This window comes from Pelophylax lessonae (genome assembly GCF_965119305.1).
Source record: "Pelophylax lessonae genome assembly, chromosome: 9".
NCBI lineage: Eukaryota > Metazoa > Chordata > Amphibia > Anura > Ranidae > Pelophylax > Pelophylax lessonae.
This window is the reverse complement of record NC_138776.1, coordinates 50,789,806-50,809,927: the sequence shown is the minus strand read 5'-3', so window position 1 is coordinate 50,809,927 and position 20,122 is coordinate 50,789,806. Positions and strand designations below refer to the sequence as shown.

Below are 20,122 nucleotides of genomic sequence, written 5' to 3'. Positions count from 1 at the left end.
ATTTTTCTCAGAGAATAGGTGCAGGAACTCCCCATATTTGAGTCACTCCTTGTCTCTGCTCCCTACCCATCTCCAAGGACTGTCTCTTGGTTCTGCCCCCTACACACCTACCAGTACCGTCCCTTGGTTCCACCCCCCCACCCACCTCACAGTACCGTCCCTTGGTTCCACCCACTACCCACCTCACAGTACCGTCCCTTGGTTCCACCCACTACCCACCTCACAGTACCGTCCCTTGGTTCCACCCCCCCACCCACCTCACAGTACTGTCCCTTGGTTCCACCCCCCCCACCCACCTCACAGTACCGTCCCTTGGTTCCACCCCCCCCACCCACCTCACAGTACCGTCCCTTGGTTCCACCCACTACCCACCTCACAGTACTGTCCCTTGGTTCCACCCACTACCCACCTCACACTACTGTGCCTTGGTTCCACCCCCTACCCACCTCACAGTACTGTCCCTTGGTTCCACCCCCCACCCACCTCACACTACTGTCCCTTGGTTCCACCCCCTACCCACCTCACAGTACTGTCCCTTGGTTCCACCCCCCCCCCACCCACCTCACACTACTGTCCCTTGGTTCCACCCACTACCCACCTCACAGTACCGTCCCTTGGTTCCTCCCCCTACCCACCTCACAGTACCGTTTCTTGGTTCCACCCACTACCCACCTCAAAAAAACATTTGTGTTGCGTGTAACCAGTGACAATGCTTCTTGTATCTTTAGGTTTGGCTATTGCATGTTGATTGCAGAATATTGTTGTCTTTCCTGTTTTTAATTATATTTATACAATTACAATGGTAAGAACACAATATCTTTTATGGTGCTTCCAAATATACATAAAATTACATAACAAGAGTGGCCCTTCAGAGGCCCAAAACAGACAATGTCCAGTACTTTGTTATTTCCTGTGTCCACTGATGGCTATAAATCTGCCAGGTAAAGTCCCAGTGTGTCCACAAGAGCGGCGCTATAGTATAAATTTTATCATATTCATAATTGCAGTTTTATGGATTTGCTTTGATGTTTTCTTTGATCCAAGGAATGAATCTGTAGACATGGGAGTAGACCCCTGGCTTGTCTTTCTCACCGCACTTTTCTCCCCAGCTAACCACGCCGGCGACTTGAACCACTCCGTTCTGTTCACAGGCAAGGGGTCCACCGGAATCACCCTGGAGGGGACACAAGAGGGATTAGAGAGTTGTGTGCCATTGTTAATGGTGTATTCTGTTAATGGTATATTCTGGAGGATTCAGGAAAAAGAGCGCAACTGTTGCCCATTGCGAGCAAACAGGTTACACGGACGGTAAGAGGTACAAATATACTCTAGTAAAACTTTCAATTTTCTGTGCCTGGGGAGTCGAAGTTGGTGTGGAGGATGCGGCCCTTGTCCTCATAAACATGAGGACAAGGTGCTTTGTTGGGGAGGAAGTGGTGGAAATACCCCCTCATGTTGAGGGCATCTGGCTTGGTTTGATTTGATGGGGGGGTTGGGCACGCCCTGGTTCTTCCCCCTTTCTGACCAGCCAGGCTGCATACTTGGATTAAGGTCTGGTATGGATTTCCTAGGGGGGCCCTTTATTTTTTTTTGTCTGAGGTCCCTCTATTAGGCTCCGTTCACACCTACGCAGATACAATAGTGCGTATGTGTATTTACAGGATTTCGTATACTGTGTTTATGGGAGCCCATTCATTTCAGGGGGCTGCCCTTTACGTGAAAATTGCACCAAAGAAGCACATGACCCTTTTTTTGGATGGGACAGTGACTTGGTCCATATCTGCTATTTAGTGATGTCTGATTTACAGTAACATTGATCAGAGCAACTTTAACTCAAACCCAGGGCATCCAAACTTTGTTGAAGTTCCTTGAACCATACTCAAACCAAACCCAAGTTCTGCTCATCACTAAGAGGAACTGTAAATGAGACATCACTAAATGGCGGATCCGGACCAAGTCTCTGTCCCATCCGGACCTCCGAGGTTGCGTCATTTAGGAGCCAGTTCTTTTTCCCCAGTCTCTGCTGCTGTCATTCTCACTGCAGAGCGGAGAGCAGAAGGCACAGCAGCACTGGATGCAGGGCAAAAGAGGGAGCTGCCCAAGTTAACCGGCAGGTGATTGGTTGCTAGGACAATGGGTGGTCATAGCAGCTAATCACCAGCTTGTTAATATGAAGAGTTAACTCCAGCAACTCCCATCCTCTGTCCAGTGCTGCTATACCCCCCCCCTCCCTGCTGCTGTGTATTGTGTAAGGTAGGAGAGTAAAAGGGGGCTAGGACGATGTGAAGGAGGGGGGGAGGGCACTGCTGTGGAGGGGATGATGTAAAGGGGGACAAAGAAGGGCACTGCTGTGGGGGGGAGGGGGGGTTGAAGTGATGCGAGATAGTGGAGGGCACTGCTTTGGGGAGATAAGGTGAAGGGGGGACAGAGGAGGACACTGCTGTGGAGGAAGGGGGATGATGTAAAGGGGGACAGTGAAGGGCACTGCTTTGGGGGAGATGGGATAAGGGGGAGCAGAGGAGGGCACTGCTTTGGGGAGGATTATGTGAAGGGGGGCAGAGGAGGATACTGCAGCGGGAGGGCAGGGGATGATGTGAAGGGGGAAAGAGGAAGACACTGCTGTGGAGGAAGGGGGGGGGGTGATGTGAAGGGGGACATAGGAGGATACTGCTTTGGGGGAGATCGGATGAAAGGAGAGCAGAGGAGGGCACTGCTTTGGGGAGTATTATGTGAAGGGGGGCAGAGGAGGATACTGTTGTGAGGGGGGAGGTTACAGTGAAAGGGGAGAGAGGAGGGCACTGCTTTGGGCAGGGGATGATGTGAGTGGTGTAGAGGAGGGCACTGCTTTGGGTGGGGGATGATGTGAGTGAGGTAGGTAGAGGAAGGCCCTGCTTTGGGGGGGGGGGGGTATAGTGTGAAGGGGGGCAGGGGAGGGCACTGCTTTAGGAGGGATGATGTAAAGGAGGGGAGGACACTGCTTTTGGGGGGATGATGTAAAGGGGGGCAGAGGAGGGCACTGCTATGGGGGGAATGATGTAAAGGGGGGCAGAGGAGGGCACTGCTATGGGGGGAATGATGTAAAGGGGGGCAGAGGAGGGCACTGCTTTAGGAGGGATGATGTAAAGGAGGGGAGGACACTGCTTTGGGGGGGATGTAAAGGGGGGCAGAGGAGGGCACTGCTTTGGGGGGATGATGTAAAGGGGGGCAGAGGAGGGCACTGCTTTGGGGGGGGGATGATTTAAAGTGGGGCAGAGGAGGGCACTGCTTTAGGGGGGATGATTTAAAGTGGGGCAGAGGAGGGCACTGCTTTAGGGGGGATGATGTAAAGGGGGGCAGAGGAGGGCACTGCTTTGGGGGGAATGATGTAAAGGGGGGCAGAGGAGGACACTGCTTTGGGGGGGATTATGTGAAGGAGGACAGAGGAGGACATTGCTTTAGGGCAGATAATGTAAAGGGAGGGAAAGGAGGATACTGCAGTGTGAAGTAAAAGGGAGACTGAAGACACTGATGTAAGAATGGGGTTTTGATATAAGAGGAGGGGGCTTTGATGTGAAGAATCTGAATCATTGCGCAAACATGCAGTTCTGACCTCTGCTGGAAGAAAATTGCTCTAACCAGTCCTCCAGGAATTTTAATTCAATGTCCCTTGATTTATTCTCCCAGGAGAAGAGACGCCTGAGAGGGGACATGATAGCAATTTATAAATATCTCAATGGTGATCTCGGCATAGAAAAAAAAAAATATTCAGTCGGAAGGATTGCATGAGGACTAGAGGGCATACAATGCGATTAGAGGAGAAGCGTTTTAACCTCAGGCAACGTGGGGGGTTCTTTACTGTTAGGGCTACAAGATTGTGGAATTTTCTACCACAAGAGGTGGTTTCTGCGGGAAGTATGGTGGTTTTCAAAAGACTCTTAGACGTACATCTCAAGAATCACAACATTCAGGGGTATGAGAGATGATTACGGCCACATACACCTGCACAGGTTGAACTGGATGGACTATTGTCTTTATTCAACCTCAACTACTATGTAACTATGTAACTATGTCCATGCTGAAAACCACTGGCACCTGCAATCCAGTTATCCACTCTTAGGCCCATATTGGCTTCTGTTAGTTGTCTCATATTGCTCTGAAAATCCACATATCAAAGTACTTATTGTACAATTCTTATTATGGATTTTATGGAATTCTTTAAAATAAATAATACGATGAATACATTTCATACATTCTTATTATTATGCAGTAGGGATGGGGGAGACTCATTGCAGTAAAGAAACAATTGCCACCATTTCGGCGGTGGGCACCTCACTGTAAGGCCAGATTCACACGTGAACATTCCGTCAATGAGCACCTAATTGTGTGTTTTTCATGCATGTTTTACGCTACACACATAGGGCAGCACATTCATTTTATTGGGGTGCCGTACACACAACAAATGAGCCAAAGTAGCTCATGAGTGATTAGCTTTGTGCATTTTTTAACTGCACCGCAATACCATGCGTCTACGTTCTGTGTTTGGGATGCCAATAATGATAAATGGCACCACAAACGCAATTCTTTTTTTTTTTTTTTTGCGCATTTCATAAACGAACAGTTTTGCGTGCGTTCACAAAACTCTCAGGTGTGAATAGAGCCTGAAGACACAGGAATAGTGAGACTGACCTGACAAGCATCAACTCCCCCCATGGGAACTCCGGCACACAGCATACTCCGGTCGATAAATTTGCCGTACATTGCGGGGTTGGAGCAGTTGGCTTCAGAGATGACCTGGACGGTGGCTTCCAGCAAGTCGTTGAAGAAACCTGCGTCAGAACAGAGTGAGATAATATTAATCCTGGAATTGGGTTTGTACACATGAGCCATTCTATTGGCCTCCATGGGCTCTGATTTATGTCCACCAACCTAATTGGCAGATCCCATTGAGTTTGAGGACAAGTAAATATCTGTAGGAAATACCTTCTTAAGGTAGTTGTAAACCCTTACATTACCCTCAGAGATACACAGAGATGAAACAAATCCTCCTACGTTGTACCTGTTTATCTGCAGCTGTCTTTCCCCTACATCCATTTAAAGTGCAGAATTTACAGAGGATCTCCCAGCTCTAAAAAGAAGGGGGAAATGAGCTCTGAGAGCTGATTGGAGGGAAGGGAGAGCTGATTGGAGGGAAGGGACAACCCCCCCCCCCTTCAAACAGCACACAGGAACAGAGCTAAGGCTGTCAATCAGCTGGAGGTCCCTCCCCTGTCACCATTTTTTTCTTGGTGTCAGGAAAACTTGTCAGAAGTGATTCATGCTGATAGCAGAAAAACCAGACAGTGGATAGAAATGACACTTATTGCTCAGGATTAAGACAAGTACATGCTATAGAAAGATGTGCTTTGTTCATATTTCATATCTAAGTTTTACAATCCACTTTAAGTACGGTTATGTGCTTAGTTAGCACCATCTGCTTGCTGCTGACTCTCACCTTGCGACTTGCTACAAAGTTACAATGTTACAGTCTGATCACTGGGGGAGAGGAGACTGAGGACATGCTTCCTCCCGCCTGCAATACACTGATGGCATCATCTCAGCCTAGGCAAAGTCACTAATTTGTAGTTTAACCGCTTGCTGACCATATGCCGCCTATTTAATGCGGCAGTGTGGCTCTCCCAGGCAAATTGACGTAGGGCTACGTTGGAAGCAGCTAGGAAGCTCCCGCCCCCCCCCCCTCGGCAGTGGGAAAGCCGATGCAGCGGGCAGGCGGCTCTAATTGCCGCCTGACACCCACGATCATTCCCCGCTGAGAGAGAAGAATGGTCGGATGTTGTAAACACAGCCGACCGTCCTTCTCCCTGGAATGGTCATAGAGCCCATGTGATCCTTCTATATAGGATCACATGTCTCTATGGTCATTCCATAAGCCCCCCCCCCCCTAGTTAGAAACATGCCCCTAGGTACACATTTAACCCCTTGATCACCCACAATGTTAACCCCTTCCCTGCCAGTGTCATTATTACAGTAACAGTGCATATTTTTAGCACTGATTACTGTAGTAATGTCACTGGTCCCCCCAAAAGGGTCAAAAATGTTAGTCAGGGGTCCGATATGTCCGCCGCAATGTTGCAGTCCCACAAAAAAAAGAAAAAAAAATTGCAGATCGCTGCCATTACTAGTAAAAAAAATAAAAACAATAAAAATGACATAAATCTTTCCCGTAGTTAGACGCAATAACTTTTGCGCAAACCAATCAAAATACGCTTATTGCAATTTTTTTTTACCAAAAATATGTAGCAGAAAACAAATTGGCCTAAAGTGTTAAAAAAAATATATTTTTTTATTAATGTTATATAGCAGAAAGTGAAAAATATTGTTTTTTTTTTTTTCAGAATTGTCGCTCTTTTTTTGTTTGTAGCGCAAAAAATATATATTGCAGAGGTGATCAAATACCACCAAAAGAAAGCTCTATTTGTGGGAAAAAAGGACATCAATTTTATTCAGGTACAGCGTTGCACGACTGCGCAATTGTCCATTAAAATAACGCAGTGCCGAATTGCAAAATATGGCCTGGTCATTAAGGGGGCAAATCCTTCCGGTCCAGAAATGGTTAAGGATGGCTATTTAATGATATCTTATTGGAGAAATGGTACCATTGCTAAATATTGTAACATGGCAGGAATTTATCCCTGCAGACTAGTGAAGTTACTGACAGGTCCACTAAGAAAAACAACAAAAACTAATTTAAAATATTAAAAAAATATAAAAAACATTTAGTTTGAGGTGTAACATTGCAACCTTTTTTCCTGTTCTGGTTACTGGAGATATTAACTCACCTCTCTCTGTCCTCCCCCACCCAGAGATGGCGCACATCTTTCCAGGGGGAAATTCCCAGTCTGGTAAACACGCCGTCTTTACAAAGCGCGTCTCCCTGGCGCATTTCCCCTTCACCTTCTTCAGTTTCATAAGAGCTGCAATCAGAAAGAAACAAAAATCGAATCAGAGGTGAAGTTTTAATCTACTTATATTTTGTCTTCAGTGGTTCTCTTCTCCCGCTTATCAAAATTTTTGTTAAAAAATGCAATGCAGGCAGATCATGGCTAGTGGGAGGGGCCATCAGGCTGGTGGGAGGGGCTGTATATAGCTTCCTGAAAACATCCCAGCACACTACCTCTGTACTGCTCTTGCGAGTCCTCAGTCCTGATCCAAGCAGTGGGAGGAGTTATGCAAATATCAAAACCCATTGATGGGTGGGTGTCAGTCTGAAAGAGTGGGCGTTCCTAAGCAGGCTTCATTAGCATGCAGACCACCGTAGGTAAGGCCCACATGTGATGCTGAGCTTCTATGATTGAAAGAACTACGGCCCCTTTCACGTGGGCGCACCACCCGACGGAGTCCGTTCTGCTTAGCGGGGATCGTTCCGCCGATCCCCGCTGAGCAGGCGGATGACAGGTCTGTCTCCGCTCTGTGTGCAGAGACGGAGCTGTCAGATCCCCGCTGTCCTCTCAACATAAGTGCAAGCATTCAGAGATGCATCTCCACACCTGAGGACTCCGCTACCAGTGCCGTAACATATTCTGCGGTCAGTTTTTTATTGTGGTCAGCCCTACCAATTAGTCCGTCAGTCTGTTCTGCCCGCCTGGTCCAATGCACAGTGGGGTCAGTGTAAGTCACACCTATATTTGATGTGATATATTTATTTGCTTTCTATCTAAAAATATGTATGCCTCTTTTTTAGTAATTGTTTGTGTTTCAGATATTAATTTTGTTGTTGTATATATACAATTGTAGAAATACCGGTCTGTCTTGGTCTCTCTGGCCCTTTGGAAGCCTTGTGTGAAACGCGTCGGCTTGCTGGGGACCCTTAGACCGTGCTCCATCAGAGACCCTTAAACATCTGATACCAAGTAGCCCCATTCCCTTATGGGAATTTATTTCTACACATGTGTTTTTCTGTTTTTTTTCTTTTTTATATATGTATGGGATTTATGCCCTTTTGATGTACATTTTTAATATGTGTCTAATAAAGACGTGTATTTTTATAAATAGTGTGATGTTCATGATCCTCCTCCTCCCATCTGATCTAAAAAGCCCCATCTTTTCTTTCCTTTTGCAATTCCCTGCTGTTCTCTATGGGGAGATCGGATGAGAACGGACCGCCTGTCCGTTCTCATCCGATCCCATCCGATCCTCCAGACGGATGCAAAATAGGGTTTCCATCCGTCCGGATTTCACGGACAGGATCGGAATCGGATAGCAGCGGGTGTCAGCGGAGATGTCTCCGCTGACACCCGCTGCCCCATAGGGATGCATGGAGCATCCGATCAGATCCACCTAAGAAACTGAGAGGCGGATCAGATTGCCCATGTGAAAGGGACCTAAAACCCAATGGCATCAGCAGGCAAGGGACTAGGGGGGGGGGGGGTGGGGGGGGGGGAGCTAGACGATGTTGGATGTCCTCCAACCAGTAAACAGGACAGGCTCTATCTGACCTGCTGCAGCTTTCTAACGCACATTGTGAGAAGCTCACAGTGTGCAGTGAAATCAGAGTAAGCCATTTAGGTACATTAGAGGAGCCGCTACAACTGTACAAGACTGGAGGCAGAAAGATCTTGCTCACGCAATTTTTACAAAACTCACAAAAAAAAATTGATTTTGGAAAAAAAATTTATAAAAAAATAATAATTTCAAAGCAGACACAAATTCTAGAACCTAAACTGAGCACGGCTCGATCGAATCTCCAGCATAGTCACCCACCCAAATCGTAGTGCAGGCTGTAGGATCCCTCTATAAAGTTTTCATGCATGATGATCTTCTCCACCTCCAGCTCCTGCTCCCAGCTCTCATTCTTCCTTAAGACTGATTTTCCCAGGAACACTTTCCAGAGGCGAGGCAGCGGTCTGCGTGAAAGAGAAATAATTCTTTATGTACAGGGGGCAACTTTGTTAGTTCATTACATATGCAGGCATTGCTTCCTTCTCAGTGACAGTGTCATATTCCTCTATCCCGGGAAAGTCTAATGCCCCATACACACGTGCAGATTATCTGCAGACTTTTGTCTGCAGACTTACCAAAACCATATAATATGAGGTCAAACCTAAACACTTTCAATTTGTATGCAATCCGGCAGGCCCTTGCACTACATAGAAAAGGTAAGTCTGCAGACAAAAGTCTGCAGATAATCTGCACGTGTGTATGGGGCATTAGGCAGGCCATACACAGTGCAAATTTCTTTCCTGCAACCCGCCCCCCTGGGAGAGGACAGTGATGACCCCTAGTGGCTGTAGCAGCCACTGGTGATAATTGTAAGAGAATCTGGTTGTACCCAAGCTGATCGAACCGTGTATAGCCGACCAAAAGCTGGCCATAGATGTGTGATTTTCTTTCCTGCAACCACAATTCCTTCATCAACAGAGTTAGGCCCAGTGTTGGTCATCTTACTTTAACCACTTTCAAACCGGAGGATTTGGCTGCTCAATGACCAGGCCCTATTTTGCGATTCGGCACTGCGTGAATTTAACGGGCAATTTCCCGGTCGTGCGACGCTGTACCTAAACAAAATTGGCATCCTTTCTTCCCCACAAACAGAGCTTTCTTTTGGTGATATTTGATCACCCGTGTGATTTTTATTTTTTGCGCTATAAACAAAAAAAGAGCGACAATTTTGAAAAAAAATATATATATATTTTTCACATTCTTTTATATGAAATTCTCAAAAAAAAAAAAAGTAAAAAATCAAAATTTAACATTTTAGGCCAATTTGTTTTCTGCTACATATTTTTGGTAAAAAAAAAAAAAATCGCAATAAGCGTATTTTGATTGCTTTGCGCAAAAGTTATTGCGTTTACTAACTACAGGAAAGATTTATGTCATTTTTATTGTTTTTTTTTTTTTTTTTTTTTTTTACTAGTAATGGCGACGATCTGCGATTGTGTGCGGGACTGCGACATTGCGGCGGGCAGATCGGACCCCTAACTGACATTTTTTACACTTTTGGGGGTACCAGTGACATTACTACAGTAATCAGTGCTAAAAATATGCACTGTTACTGTAAAATGGACACTGGCAGAGAAGGGGTTAACCCTGTTGGTGATGAAGGGGTTAAATGTGACCCTAGGGGCGTGATTCTAACTGTGGGGGGCGTGGCTTGTGAAGTCATCACAGAGACATGTGATCCTTATATCATGTTGACAGTCTCTGACCTTCTCTTGTGTGATGCTCACAGTCTTTGACCTTCTCTTGTGTGATGCTCATAGTCTCTGACCTTCTCTTGTGTGATGCTCATAGTCTCTGATCTTCTCTTGTGTGATGCTCATAGTCTCTGATCGTCTCTTGTGTGATGCTCACAGCCTCTGACCTTCTTTTGTGTGATGCTCATTGTCTCTGACCTTCTCTTGTGTGATGCTCATTGTCTCTGACCTTCTCTTGTGTGATGCTCACAGTCTCTGACCTTCTCTTGTGTGATGCTCACAGTCTCTGACCTTCTCTTGTGTGATGCTCATAGTCTCTGACCTTCTCTTGTGTGATGCTCATAGTCTCTGACCTTCTCTTGTGTGATGCTCATAGTCTCTGACCTTCTCTTGTGTGATGATCACAGTCTCTGACCTTCTCTTGTGTGATGCTCATAGTCTCTGATCTTCTCTTGTGTGATGCTCACAGTCTCTGACCTTCTCTTGTGTGATGCTCACAGCCTCTGACCTTCTTTTGTGTGATGCTCATTGTCTCTGACCTTCTCTTGTGTGATGCTCATTGTCTCTGACCTTCTCTTGTGTGATGCTCACAGTCTCTGACCTTCTCTTGTGTGATGCTCATAGTCTCTGACCTTCTCTTGTGTGATGCTCATAGTCTCTGACCTTCTCTTGTGTGATGCTCATAGTCTCTGACCTTCTCTTGTGTGATGCTCATAGTCTCTGACCTTCTCTTGTGTGATGCTCACAGTCTCTGACCTTCTCTTGTGTGATGCTCATAGTCTCTGACCTTCTCTTGTGTGATGCTCATAGTCTCTGACCTTCTCTTGTGTGATGCTCACAGCCTCTGACCTTCTTTTGTGTGATGCTCATTGTCTCTGACCTTCTCTTGTGTGATGCTCATTGTCTCTGACCTTCTCTTGTGTGATGCTCACAGTCTCTGACCTTCTCTTGTGTGATGCTCACAGCCTCTGACCTTCTTTTGTGTGATGCTCATTGTCTCTGACCTTCTCTTGTGTAATGCTCACAGTCTCTGACCTTCTCTTGTGTAATGCTCACAGTCTCTGACTTTCTCTTGTGTAATGCTCACAGTCTCTGACCTTCTCTTGTGTAATGCTCACAGTCTCTGACCTCTTGTGTGATTCTCACAGTCTCTGACCGTCTCTTGTGTGATGCTCACAGTCTCTGAACATCTCTTGTGTGATGCTCACAGTCCCTGGCCATCTCTTGTAACACATCAATAGTCTCTGGCCATCTCTTGTATCGTGTTCACAGTCTCTGACCATCTCTTGTATGATGCCTACAGTCCCTGACCATCTCTTGTAACACATTAATGGTCTCTGGCCATCTCATGTATCATGTTCACAATCTCACAATGCCTACAGTCCCTGACCATCTCTTGCCTCATGCTTGCAGTCTTCCTCTAATTTTTTCCAAAGGTTCCGACTGTCTCTTGTATAGTCTTTGACTAGATCCTGTATTGTGTCTGCTGTCTTTCACACTAATTATTCACTTAGATTTATGTGCGGCCCTATGGTGATTCTGGGAGCCATGCATGAGGCCCCCTTATCAAGAAAGTTGACGACCACTGTTCTAAGTGGGGTCAAACTGACGGTCATTTTTGACCGCAGTGGTAAAAAGATTCACATTTTTTCCTTAAATGTATGTGATTTTTGTTTGGTAAAGTCCATTCATTCCAAAATCAAATGTTAAAAGCAAATAAAATCTTGAAATATTTTTAAATGACATTCGAATGTACTGAGAATTTTTAGATGACATTTTATCAGTATAAACCCAGCTTTAGGCTTTGACACTCAACCGGATGGGAGTGTCTGCATCTAACCTGTACTACCAAAAGAGAGTGAGAACAATGTTATTGCTGGTACTCACAGTGGTTTAACACAGTGGGCAGCCGTCAGAATCCAGCACTCAGCTATTAGAGTGCCACCACACAAATGGCCCGAGGGGTACTCGCCGTAAGGCACCTTCAGCTGCAGCGAAGCCAACCAAGGGTGTTTTCCTGGTTGTGTCCTCTTCCCCCCAATGATCCTGCCACGGCTGTGTAAAGACAGTTCTATCATTCCACACGTGGAGAACGAAGCATTCACCTTGGCTGTTGTGCTGGGGATGGTCGTGGTTTTAGGCGGCTTCACGGTCGCAGTGATGTTAGGGCGCAAAACTGGAAGCTTCTTCTCTTTTCATGAAAACAAGATTTGAAAATCATTAAACTGAATGTCAGAATGCTCTAATAAGAAATGAAAGAACTTTTGAAACTGAAGAAGTTATGTGTTACATTCCTCTCTGGATGTGGCAGTGAGTAATACAGACAATTTTAAAGGTCAGAATTGCAAAAACGGGTTCGGTGAACGATGTGTATTTTCATTAAAAGTGGGGTGGAGGCTACTGTGTATGCTGGGTGCTTAGGCCATTTTCACATGGGCATTCCATTTTCTTCATCCGTTTCGTCACGTTTTTTTGTGTTAGAAAATCATATGAAAAACAGATGCAGACTTTTTTTGCCCTCTTGTGACTTCATTGACCCAGCATGCCCCTGGTCAATGATGCCACAAGGGGGAGGGGTCACTGTCCCTTAAGAACTGTCAGACTGCAGGGCGGGCAGATGGCAGGAGCCTTCGTCGGGAGCAGAGTGTTTTTTTCTACGGTCAGTGATCGACGATAAATGAGTAGGGGTACTATGTACCCATTATTCCTTCTTATAGGGGGGGGGGGCGGGATCCGGGAACCCCCTTGGTAAAAGGGAGCTTCCAGATTCCAATAAGCCCCAACCCGCAAATGCCCACAACCACCGGCTAGGGTTGTGGGAAGAGGCTCCCCCTGCCCCAAAGCACCCCCCATGTTGAGGGCATGTGGTCTGGTATGGTTCAGGAGGGGAGGGCACTCGCTCACCACCCCCTCTTTCCTAGCCTGCATGTTTGAATAGGGGACTGGTATGTATATGGGGGGGGGGGGGGGGGAACGCCGTTTTTTTAAAAAATTTGGTGTGGGATTACCCTAAAAATCCATACTAGACCCTAAGGGCCTGGTATGGATTTAGGGGGGGGGGGGGCTGTTTTTTTTCACAATTTTCTTATTGCCGGCAATTGTTTTTACATTCTGCTGCCAGCAGGGATCCCCACTGACAGCCAATGAGTCATCAGTTGTTAGGACGTCAGCGGGTTCTGGCTCCTAACAATGAATGGAAAAAAGGACCGTTTGACCGTTGACATCCATTTAGGTCTGCTTCCATTTTTTAAATAGAAGAAAAATAGGCCTTTGTTCCATTACAAAAAATGGATGTTAATGAAGGCAGATGTCAGCTGATATCATAGGATGATCATCCGCTTGCCCATAGGAATGCATGGGTGTCCGTTTTTCATTCGTCATCAGAACACCATGTGTGCCTTAGACTATTGTTTTGCGTAGGGTGAGGCTGCTGTGTTGGGGATGGTCATGGATTTAGGCAGCTTCACATTTCCAATGATGTCAGGGAACAAAACTGCAAACTTCTTTTCATGTCATTAAAACAATTTTTAAAAATCCTTAAGCTGAATTTCTGAATTCTTTAATTAGAAATGAAAGAACTTTTGCCTCTCTGAAGAAGTTATCTGTTACACTCCTGTCTGGATGTGGCAGCCAGTAATACAGACTTTTTTTTTTAGGTCAGATTTGCAACACCGGGTGCTGTGAACAATGTGTATTTACATTCAAATGTGTAGTGGAGGCTTCTGTCTGTGTGAGCTGAAAAATCTCTGCGCAGAGTGAGCAGGGCCGGCCTTAGGTGATCAGGCGCCCTGTGCGAGCTAATCCCGTGGCGCCCCCCCCCCCCCCCCCGCGCAAATTTTCTTGCACCTTTTTTGCACTTTATTTGACTTTTCTTTTTTATGATCACTAATAACTTAGCCCCCCTTACATAAGAGCCCCCCTTACATCAGAGACCCCCCACACAAAGCCCCCCTTAAATCAGAGACCCCACACACAGAGCCCCCCTCACATCAGAGACCCCCAACACAAAGCCCCCCTCACATCATAGACCCCCGACACAAAGCCCCCCTCACATCATAGACCCCCGACATAAAGCCCCCCTTACATCAGAGACCCCCCACACAAAGCCCCCCTCACATCAGAGACCCCCCACAGAGAGCCCCCCTCACATCAGAGACCCCCGACACAAAGCCCCCCTCACATCAGAGACCCCCCACACAGAGACCCCCTCACATCAGAGACCCCCCACACAGAGCCCCCCTCACATCAGAGACCCCGACACAAAGCCCCCCTCACATCAGAGACCCCCCACACAGAGCCCCCCTCACATCAGAGACCCCCCACACAGAGCCCCCCTCACATCAGAGACCCCCCACACAGAGCCCCCCTCACATCAGAGACCCCCCACACAGAGCCCCCCCGACACAAAGCCCCCCTCACATCAGAGACCCCTGACACAAAGCCCCCCTTACATCAGACCCCCCCCTCCCCACGGAGCCCCCCACATCAGAGACCCCTACACAAAGCCCCCCTAACATCAGAGACCCCCTACACACACACACACACACACACACAAAGCCCCCCTCACATCAGAGACCCGCCCACAAAAAGCCCCCCTTACATCAGACCCCCCCTCCCCACGGAGCCCCCCACATCAGAGAGCCCCCCCTTACATCACAGACCCCCCACAAAAAGCCCCCCACACACAGAGCCCCCCCCCACACATAGCCCCCCACATCAGAGAGCCCCCCCTTACATCACAGACCCCCACACATAGCCCCCCTCACACAGAGCCCCCCCCCCCCACACATAGAGCCCCCCCTTACATCACAGACCCCCCCCCTTACATTTTTTGAAGGAGAGAGATGTCACTTACTTTACTTTGTCTGCAGCTTTTTTTTTTCTTTACTTTGTCTGCAGCTTTTTTTTTTCTTTAAACATCCCCGGGAGTGTGGGCGGGCGGGAGGAGGAGAAGGGGCGGGGCGAGGAGGAGCTGACGATCTCTCCTCCCTCCCTGCACTGACGCCAGAGGAGAGATCGTCAGCTCCTCCTCGCCCCGCCCCTTCTCCTCCTCCCGCCCGCCCACACTCCCGGGGATGTGTGGGCACTGGGCAGGAAGTCAGCGTGGATTCCGTGGAAGGATCGGAGGCTGAGCTGTGTGAGAGATACACAGCTCGCCTCACTGCAGCAATAGGTGATCGAGGCACGGCTGCACAGCGGGAGGTAAGCGGCGGCCGCGGCCTGTGTTAACCCTGTCCAGGCCGCAGTCGCCGCTCACCTCCCGCTGTGCAGCCGTGCCTCGATCACCTATTGTTGCAGTGAGGCGGGCTGTGTATCTCTCACACAGCTCAGCCTGATCCTCTGCGAGCTGTGATGGCCGCACGGCGCCCTTGTTGCCCATGGCGCCCTGTGCGGCCGCACAGCTCGCACACCCCAAAGGCCGGCCCTGAGAGTGAGGCTGGGAGTGTAATCTTCACAAGCACTAACCCTTGTCCACTCCAAAAAAAAAAAAAAAGGCTTTGGTATTAGATATACAGTATGCTTGACGGGAATGGGTTTTCCTACACCGAGCAGCCAATCAGGTAGCAAGCTATAACATCAATACATACCCACAGGGCAGGCAGGAACTTCGCATGCATCCCATCTCAATTGCTTCTTCTCATCCAGGTAATAGCACCATGGTTTATTGGCTGCATCCGGATTCCTGTGTGGATGTGGCAGAGGTAAGACTTGGAGGTACATACAGAACATCAACCTTCTAAGCATTACTCAATAAATACTAACTAGCTACCTAGGGTAAAAAAAAAAAAAAAAAATAATAATTATAGATAATTTATTAAAGTTAAAATTTTATTCTGTTTTATATTTTGCCTTGCGTGGTTCCTCCATTCCCCCTCATCTAATTAATTTTTAAAAATAAAACCTTTCCATTTTCTTTGTATACTTTATTTTAGACATATCCCTGGGTCTCTGTGATTTTCTATGCAATGCAGGCAGGGAGCTGTACATAACTTACCATAAAACTGCTGCACCCCCAGTACCCCTCTCAGGAGCCCTCAGTCCTGATGCAAGCAGTGGGCTGGCTCTTGGGAGGCGTTATGATACCTTGATGGATGGATGTCAATCTGGAGGAGTGGGCATGGCTGTATTTGCATGCAGGCCATCCTAAGTAAGGCCCATGTGTGATATTCAACCTCCATGATAGAAAGAACTGAAATCCAGTAAATAAAAAGGGGCGGACAAGGAACAGCCAGGCTGGGGAGAAAAGAGCTAAATGATCCTGCACAGTGCACACCCTCAAGCCAGGAAATGAGGCAGGATGTATCTGACTTGCTGAGGCTTCTAATGCATCCTGTGAGAAGCTCACAGTGTGCAGTGAAATCAGAGTAAGCCATTTCAGTACAGGAGAGGAGTCGGTACAACTGTGCAATAGTAACAGGAAGCTTGTAGGTCAGATTTAATTATAAACAATTTATCAAATTAAAATAGTCATCCAAATCCTTACCCCCCCCCAAAAAAAAAAAAAAAAAAATGAAATAAATAAAAAAGGTATACTCCCTACATTTCACAAGGGAGCATATTCCTCTTCAAAAAACAAATTTACGGTAAAAATATGTTACATAGTTACATAGTCAGGTTGAAAAAAAGACACAAGTCCATCTAGCTCAACCAATAAAGAAAGAAAAAAGAAAAACACAACCATACAATCCCATATACACAATCCTATACCCGCAGTTGATCCAGAGGAAGGTGAAAAACCCCAGTAAAGCATGATCCAATTTGCTACAGCAGGGGAAAAATTCCTTCCTGATCCCCCGAGAGGCAATCAGATATTCCCTGGATCAACTTTACCTTTAAATGTTAATATCCAGTGATATTATGTACACTTAGGAAATAATCCAGGCCTTTTTAAAAGAAATCTACTGAGCTGGGCAGAACCACCTCTGGAGGGAGTCTCTTCCACATTTTCACAGCCCTTACTGTGAAGAAACCTTTCCGTCTTTTCCTCTAGATGTAAAGAGTGCCCCCTTGTCCTCTGTGATGACCTTAAAGTGAACAACTCAACACCAAGTTCACTATATGGACCCCTTCTGTATTTTTTTACATGTTGATCATATCCCCCCTTAATCTCTTCTTCTCAAGAGAGAATAAATTCAGTTCCTCTAATCTTTCTTCATAGTTGAGCTCCTCCATGCCTCTTATCAGTTTGGTTGCCCTTCTCTGCACTTTCTCCAGTTCTCCGATATCCTTTTTAAGAACTGATGCCCAAAACTGAACTGTATATTTCAGATGAGGTCTTACTAATAACTTGTAAAGGGGCAAAATAATATCTCTGTCTCTGCAGTCCATGCCTCCCATCCTGTATGTGTTCCAAAATGGCTACTGAACTGGGAAGGACTCTGGCCCCAACAGTGCTATAATGTATCCAACATACCAGAAAATATAATGTGATCATCAAGTTCCAAGGATGCAAACAAGGAATGAGCAAAATGAAGAGCTTTTGTTTTCCTATATTTTTTGGCAATAATTGGGAGATTTTGGCAAAATGTCCCCATTGCGGTCAAAATGCTTTTGAGCCAATGAAAGTTTGGTGGTTTTTAAGGACACAGTGGGCTTTTATTGGTGGTTTATTTGTTTTTTTGTTTGGTTAAGCCCATTTGTTCCAAAATTTTTTGTTAAAAGCAAACAAAATTGTCAGGATAAAAGGAAATTTGTACAGTTTCTAAGGGTGGATTGCCAGGCCAGTATCAAGGCAGACAACCTCTGCCTGAACAATTTGGGAGAATGGGCCTCCAAGTCCCAATGCATTACTATTATTCATATCCCCTGGTCTGGTGTAAACACGTGCACTTAAAGCACTGGGTTTCCCTGGAACAGGCCCAGTCTCCCATTTCCTTGAAGGTACTTCCATGGTTACGGGACCCCTGACCTCTTCATTTCGAGACCTCAGCAGCAAGTTCTCACCACCATAGTTCTTGGCTTCATTCCTAGGCATGGAGTTTAGGGTGCTTCCACCCACCATGGTGTGATGCCATTCCTAATGCTGCATTCTCTGTATTACAAAATGAATCCAGCAAGGATGGAGGGAACTTTTCATTAAGGCCATAACAGGTGTGAACAACCAGAATCTAAGGACAAAGATCAAAGATGTCACCACTTGAGTTCCTCAGAAATCATGAGGTGGCTTTTCTCTCTGTCTTCTACTAAAAAGTGAAGTATTAGTTTTAGGAGGACAGACCCTTGTTAGAAGAAGTAGTATTAGCAGTCAGCTATTAATGAGTAAACCTACCGGCAAAAGTTGTGCTCCCCAATCCCACGCTGCCAGATGTCTGGAATGAAGGCGTTGATATGCTCTCTACTCAAATGGTAAGAATCCCATGGCAGGCAGTTGTGTCCAGCCTCTGTGCGGCTGACATAGCCACGGTATCGAAATCCATTGTTTCGGAAGCAGTCCTGTGACTCTGGAAAACATTTTGATACATTGTGTCAAACATAAAAGGAGTAAAATACTTCTCTAAATGAATCTTTTCCACCTGGCCATGTATACACAAACCCTGTCCAAAAATAGCAGGCAGATCCAATCTATGCTTGACCATTCAATCAAAACTCAAGCAATAGTCTTTTATATCGGGTAGAATATAGAAATTTAATACCTTCATAAATGTTTGTTGTCTCTAAACCCCATTGGGGAGATCTTCAGCTTACTTTTAGTTCACATGTGACAGCAAGGGGTTTGCTTGAGTTCAATTTTCCGGTTGCCAACTCTAGTGTCTATTTTTTTATATTTCTATAGAAATGACAATAGGGGAATTCTCCGTAGCGCTCTACCCCATAAGGGCTGCTGGTTTGCTTCCTGGATTAGTACAACAGCAGCCAGGCACATAGCATCAGTCACTCTTCTGGCTCAATGAACAATCTAGGGGTTGCCTTTTTTAAATATATTGGTGAATAACTGGGGTAGGGTATAGGAAGTTGTGGCATACTCCATGAACGCCAAACAGTACAGCATAGCTGGGACCTCAATGAGTGTAGGTAGAAGCTGGGCTGCCTAGTAGGGCAGTAGACCTTCATGCTGGGAACTTTTCCTCCTGGACAAGAACAGGACCATTCCAGACCCCAGACTATTTATGTGCTCTACAACCACCTACTGGGCGCACCTCCCCAGGGACTGGCTGAGAGCCCATTAATATTCAGACTGCTCATTTGACCTGCTCCACTGGCACCTTCCAAAAGACAGGGAGAAGAAATCACATGCAGTCGTGAGACCCCGATCAGTCCAAAACAATCAGCCACTGCTCCACTGATTATAGAGGAGCCTAAAAAAACTACATTTACCTAGCCTATCCAGTAACCTCCCTAGAAAGGTGCTACATCTCTATAGGAATTTATTAAGAATCCACATAGCAGATAGAGCCTAGGTATTTAGTTCACAGCCAAGATTTGACTTCCTCATCAAGACGCCAGCAAAAAAAAAAAAAGACAAGAAGGGTCAAACCCTTTCTCATTCCACCAGTTTGGTGAAACTTTACTTTAAATTGGCTAATCCTGGCCATAAATCATGTTTATCCCTAGACAAAGCTAATCTATTCTAATCTTGGTTTTATATTAATCAAAGTCTAACCTTCATCAAGTCTTTCTAATCATTTTCCATTCTAATCACAGTTCCCTTAAACATCTAGTCTATTCTAACACAGAAGGTAAATGGTACCTAAACCAACTCTGGCCTTCAGACATGACAACTCTAATTCTGACCATAAAATATATAGTCAGCTCCATTGGGAGACAATCAGTGATCACCTTTGGACACTCCCAAATAATCCTTTCCAGGTCAGTTATCTCTGCTGACTTTTCCTGGACAATCGCTATTGTATTCAACAAGATAAGACAAGTCATTGAGGCAAGGGATATAAAGCTAGACTGGATTGTGACCACAATTTTCACTGTCATCTAATCTATTTTAAAGGTGACAATCA

General features: G+C 46.2%; 1 protein-coding gene across 1 annotated transcript in view; it reads right to left on the bottom strand.

Moving 5' to 3' along the window:
• Window positions 1–937: 937 nt before the first annotated feature.
• HABP2 (hyaluronan binding protein 2) overlaps window positions 938–20,122 on the bottom strand; it is a gene marked incomplete at its 5' end in the record, with an annotated part of 139,975 nt that continues 120,790 nt past the window's right edge. The window contains 7 exons of the mRNA XM_082268834.1: window positions 938–1,174; window positions 4,666–4,805; window positions 6,816–6,950; window positions 8,737–8,879; window positions 12,057–12,360; window positions 15,758–15,852; window positions 18,439–18,610. Coding sequence (XP_082124960.1) covers window positions 1,010–1,174; window positions 4,666–4,805; window positions 6,816–6,950; window positions 8,737–8,879; window positions 12,057–12,360; window positions 15,758–15,852; window positions 18,439–18,610 — 1,154 coding nt within the window. The 3' untranslated portion in view covers window positions 938–1,009. The remainder of the gene's footprint in view (window positions 1,175–4,665; window positions 4,806–6,815; window positions 6,951–8,736; window positions 8,880–12,056; window positions 12,361–15,757; window positions 15,853–18,438; window positions 18,611–20,122) is intronic.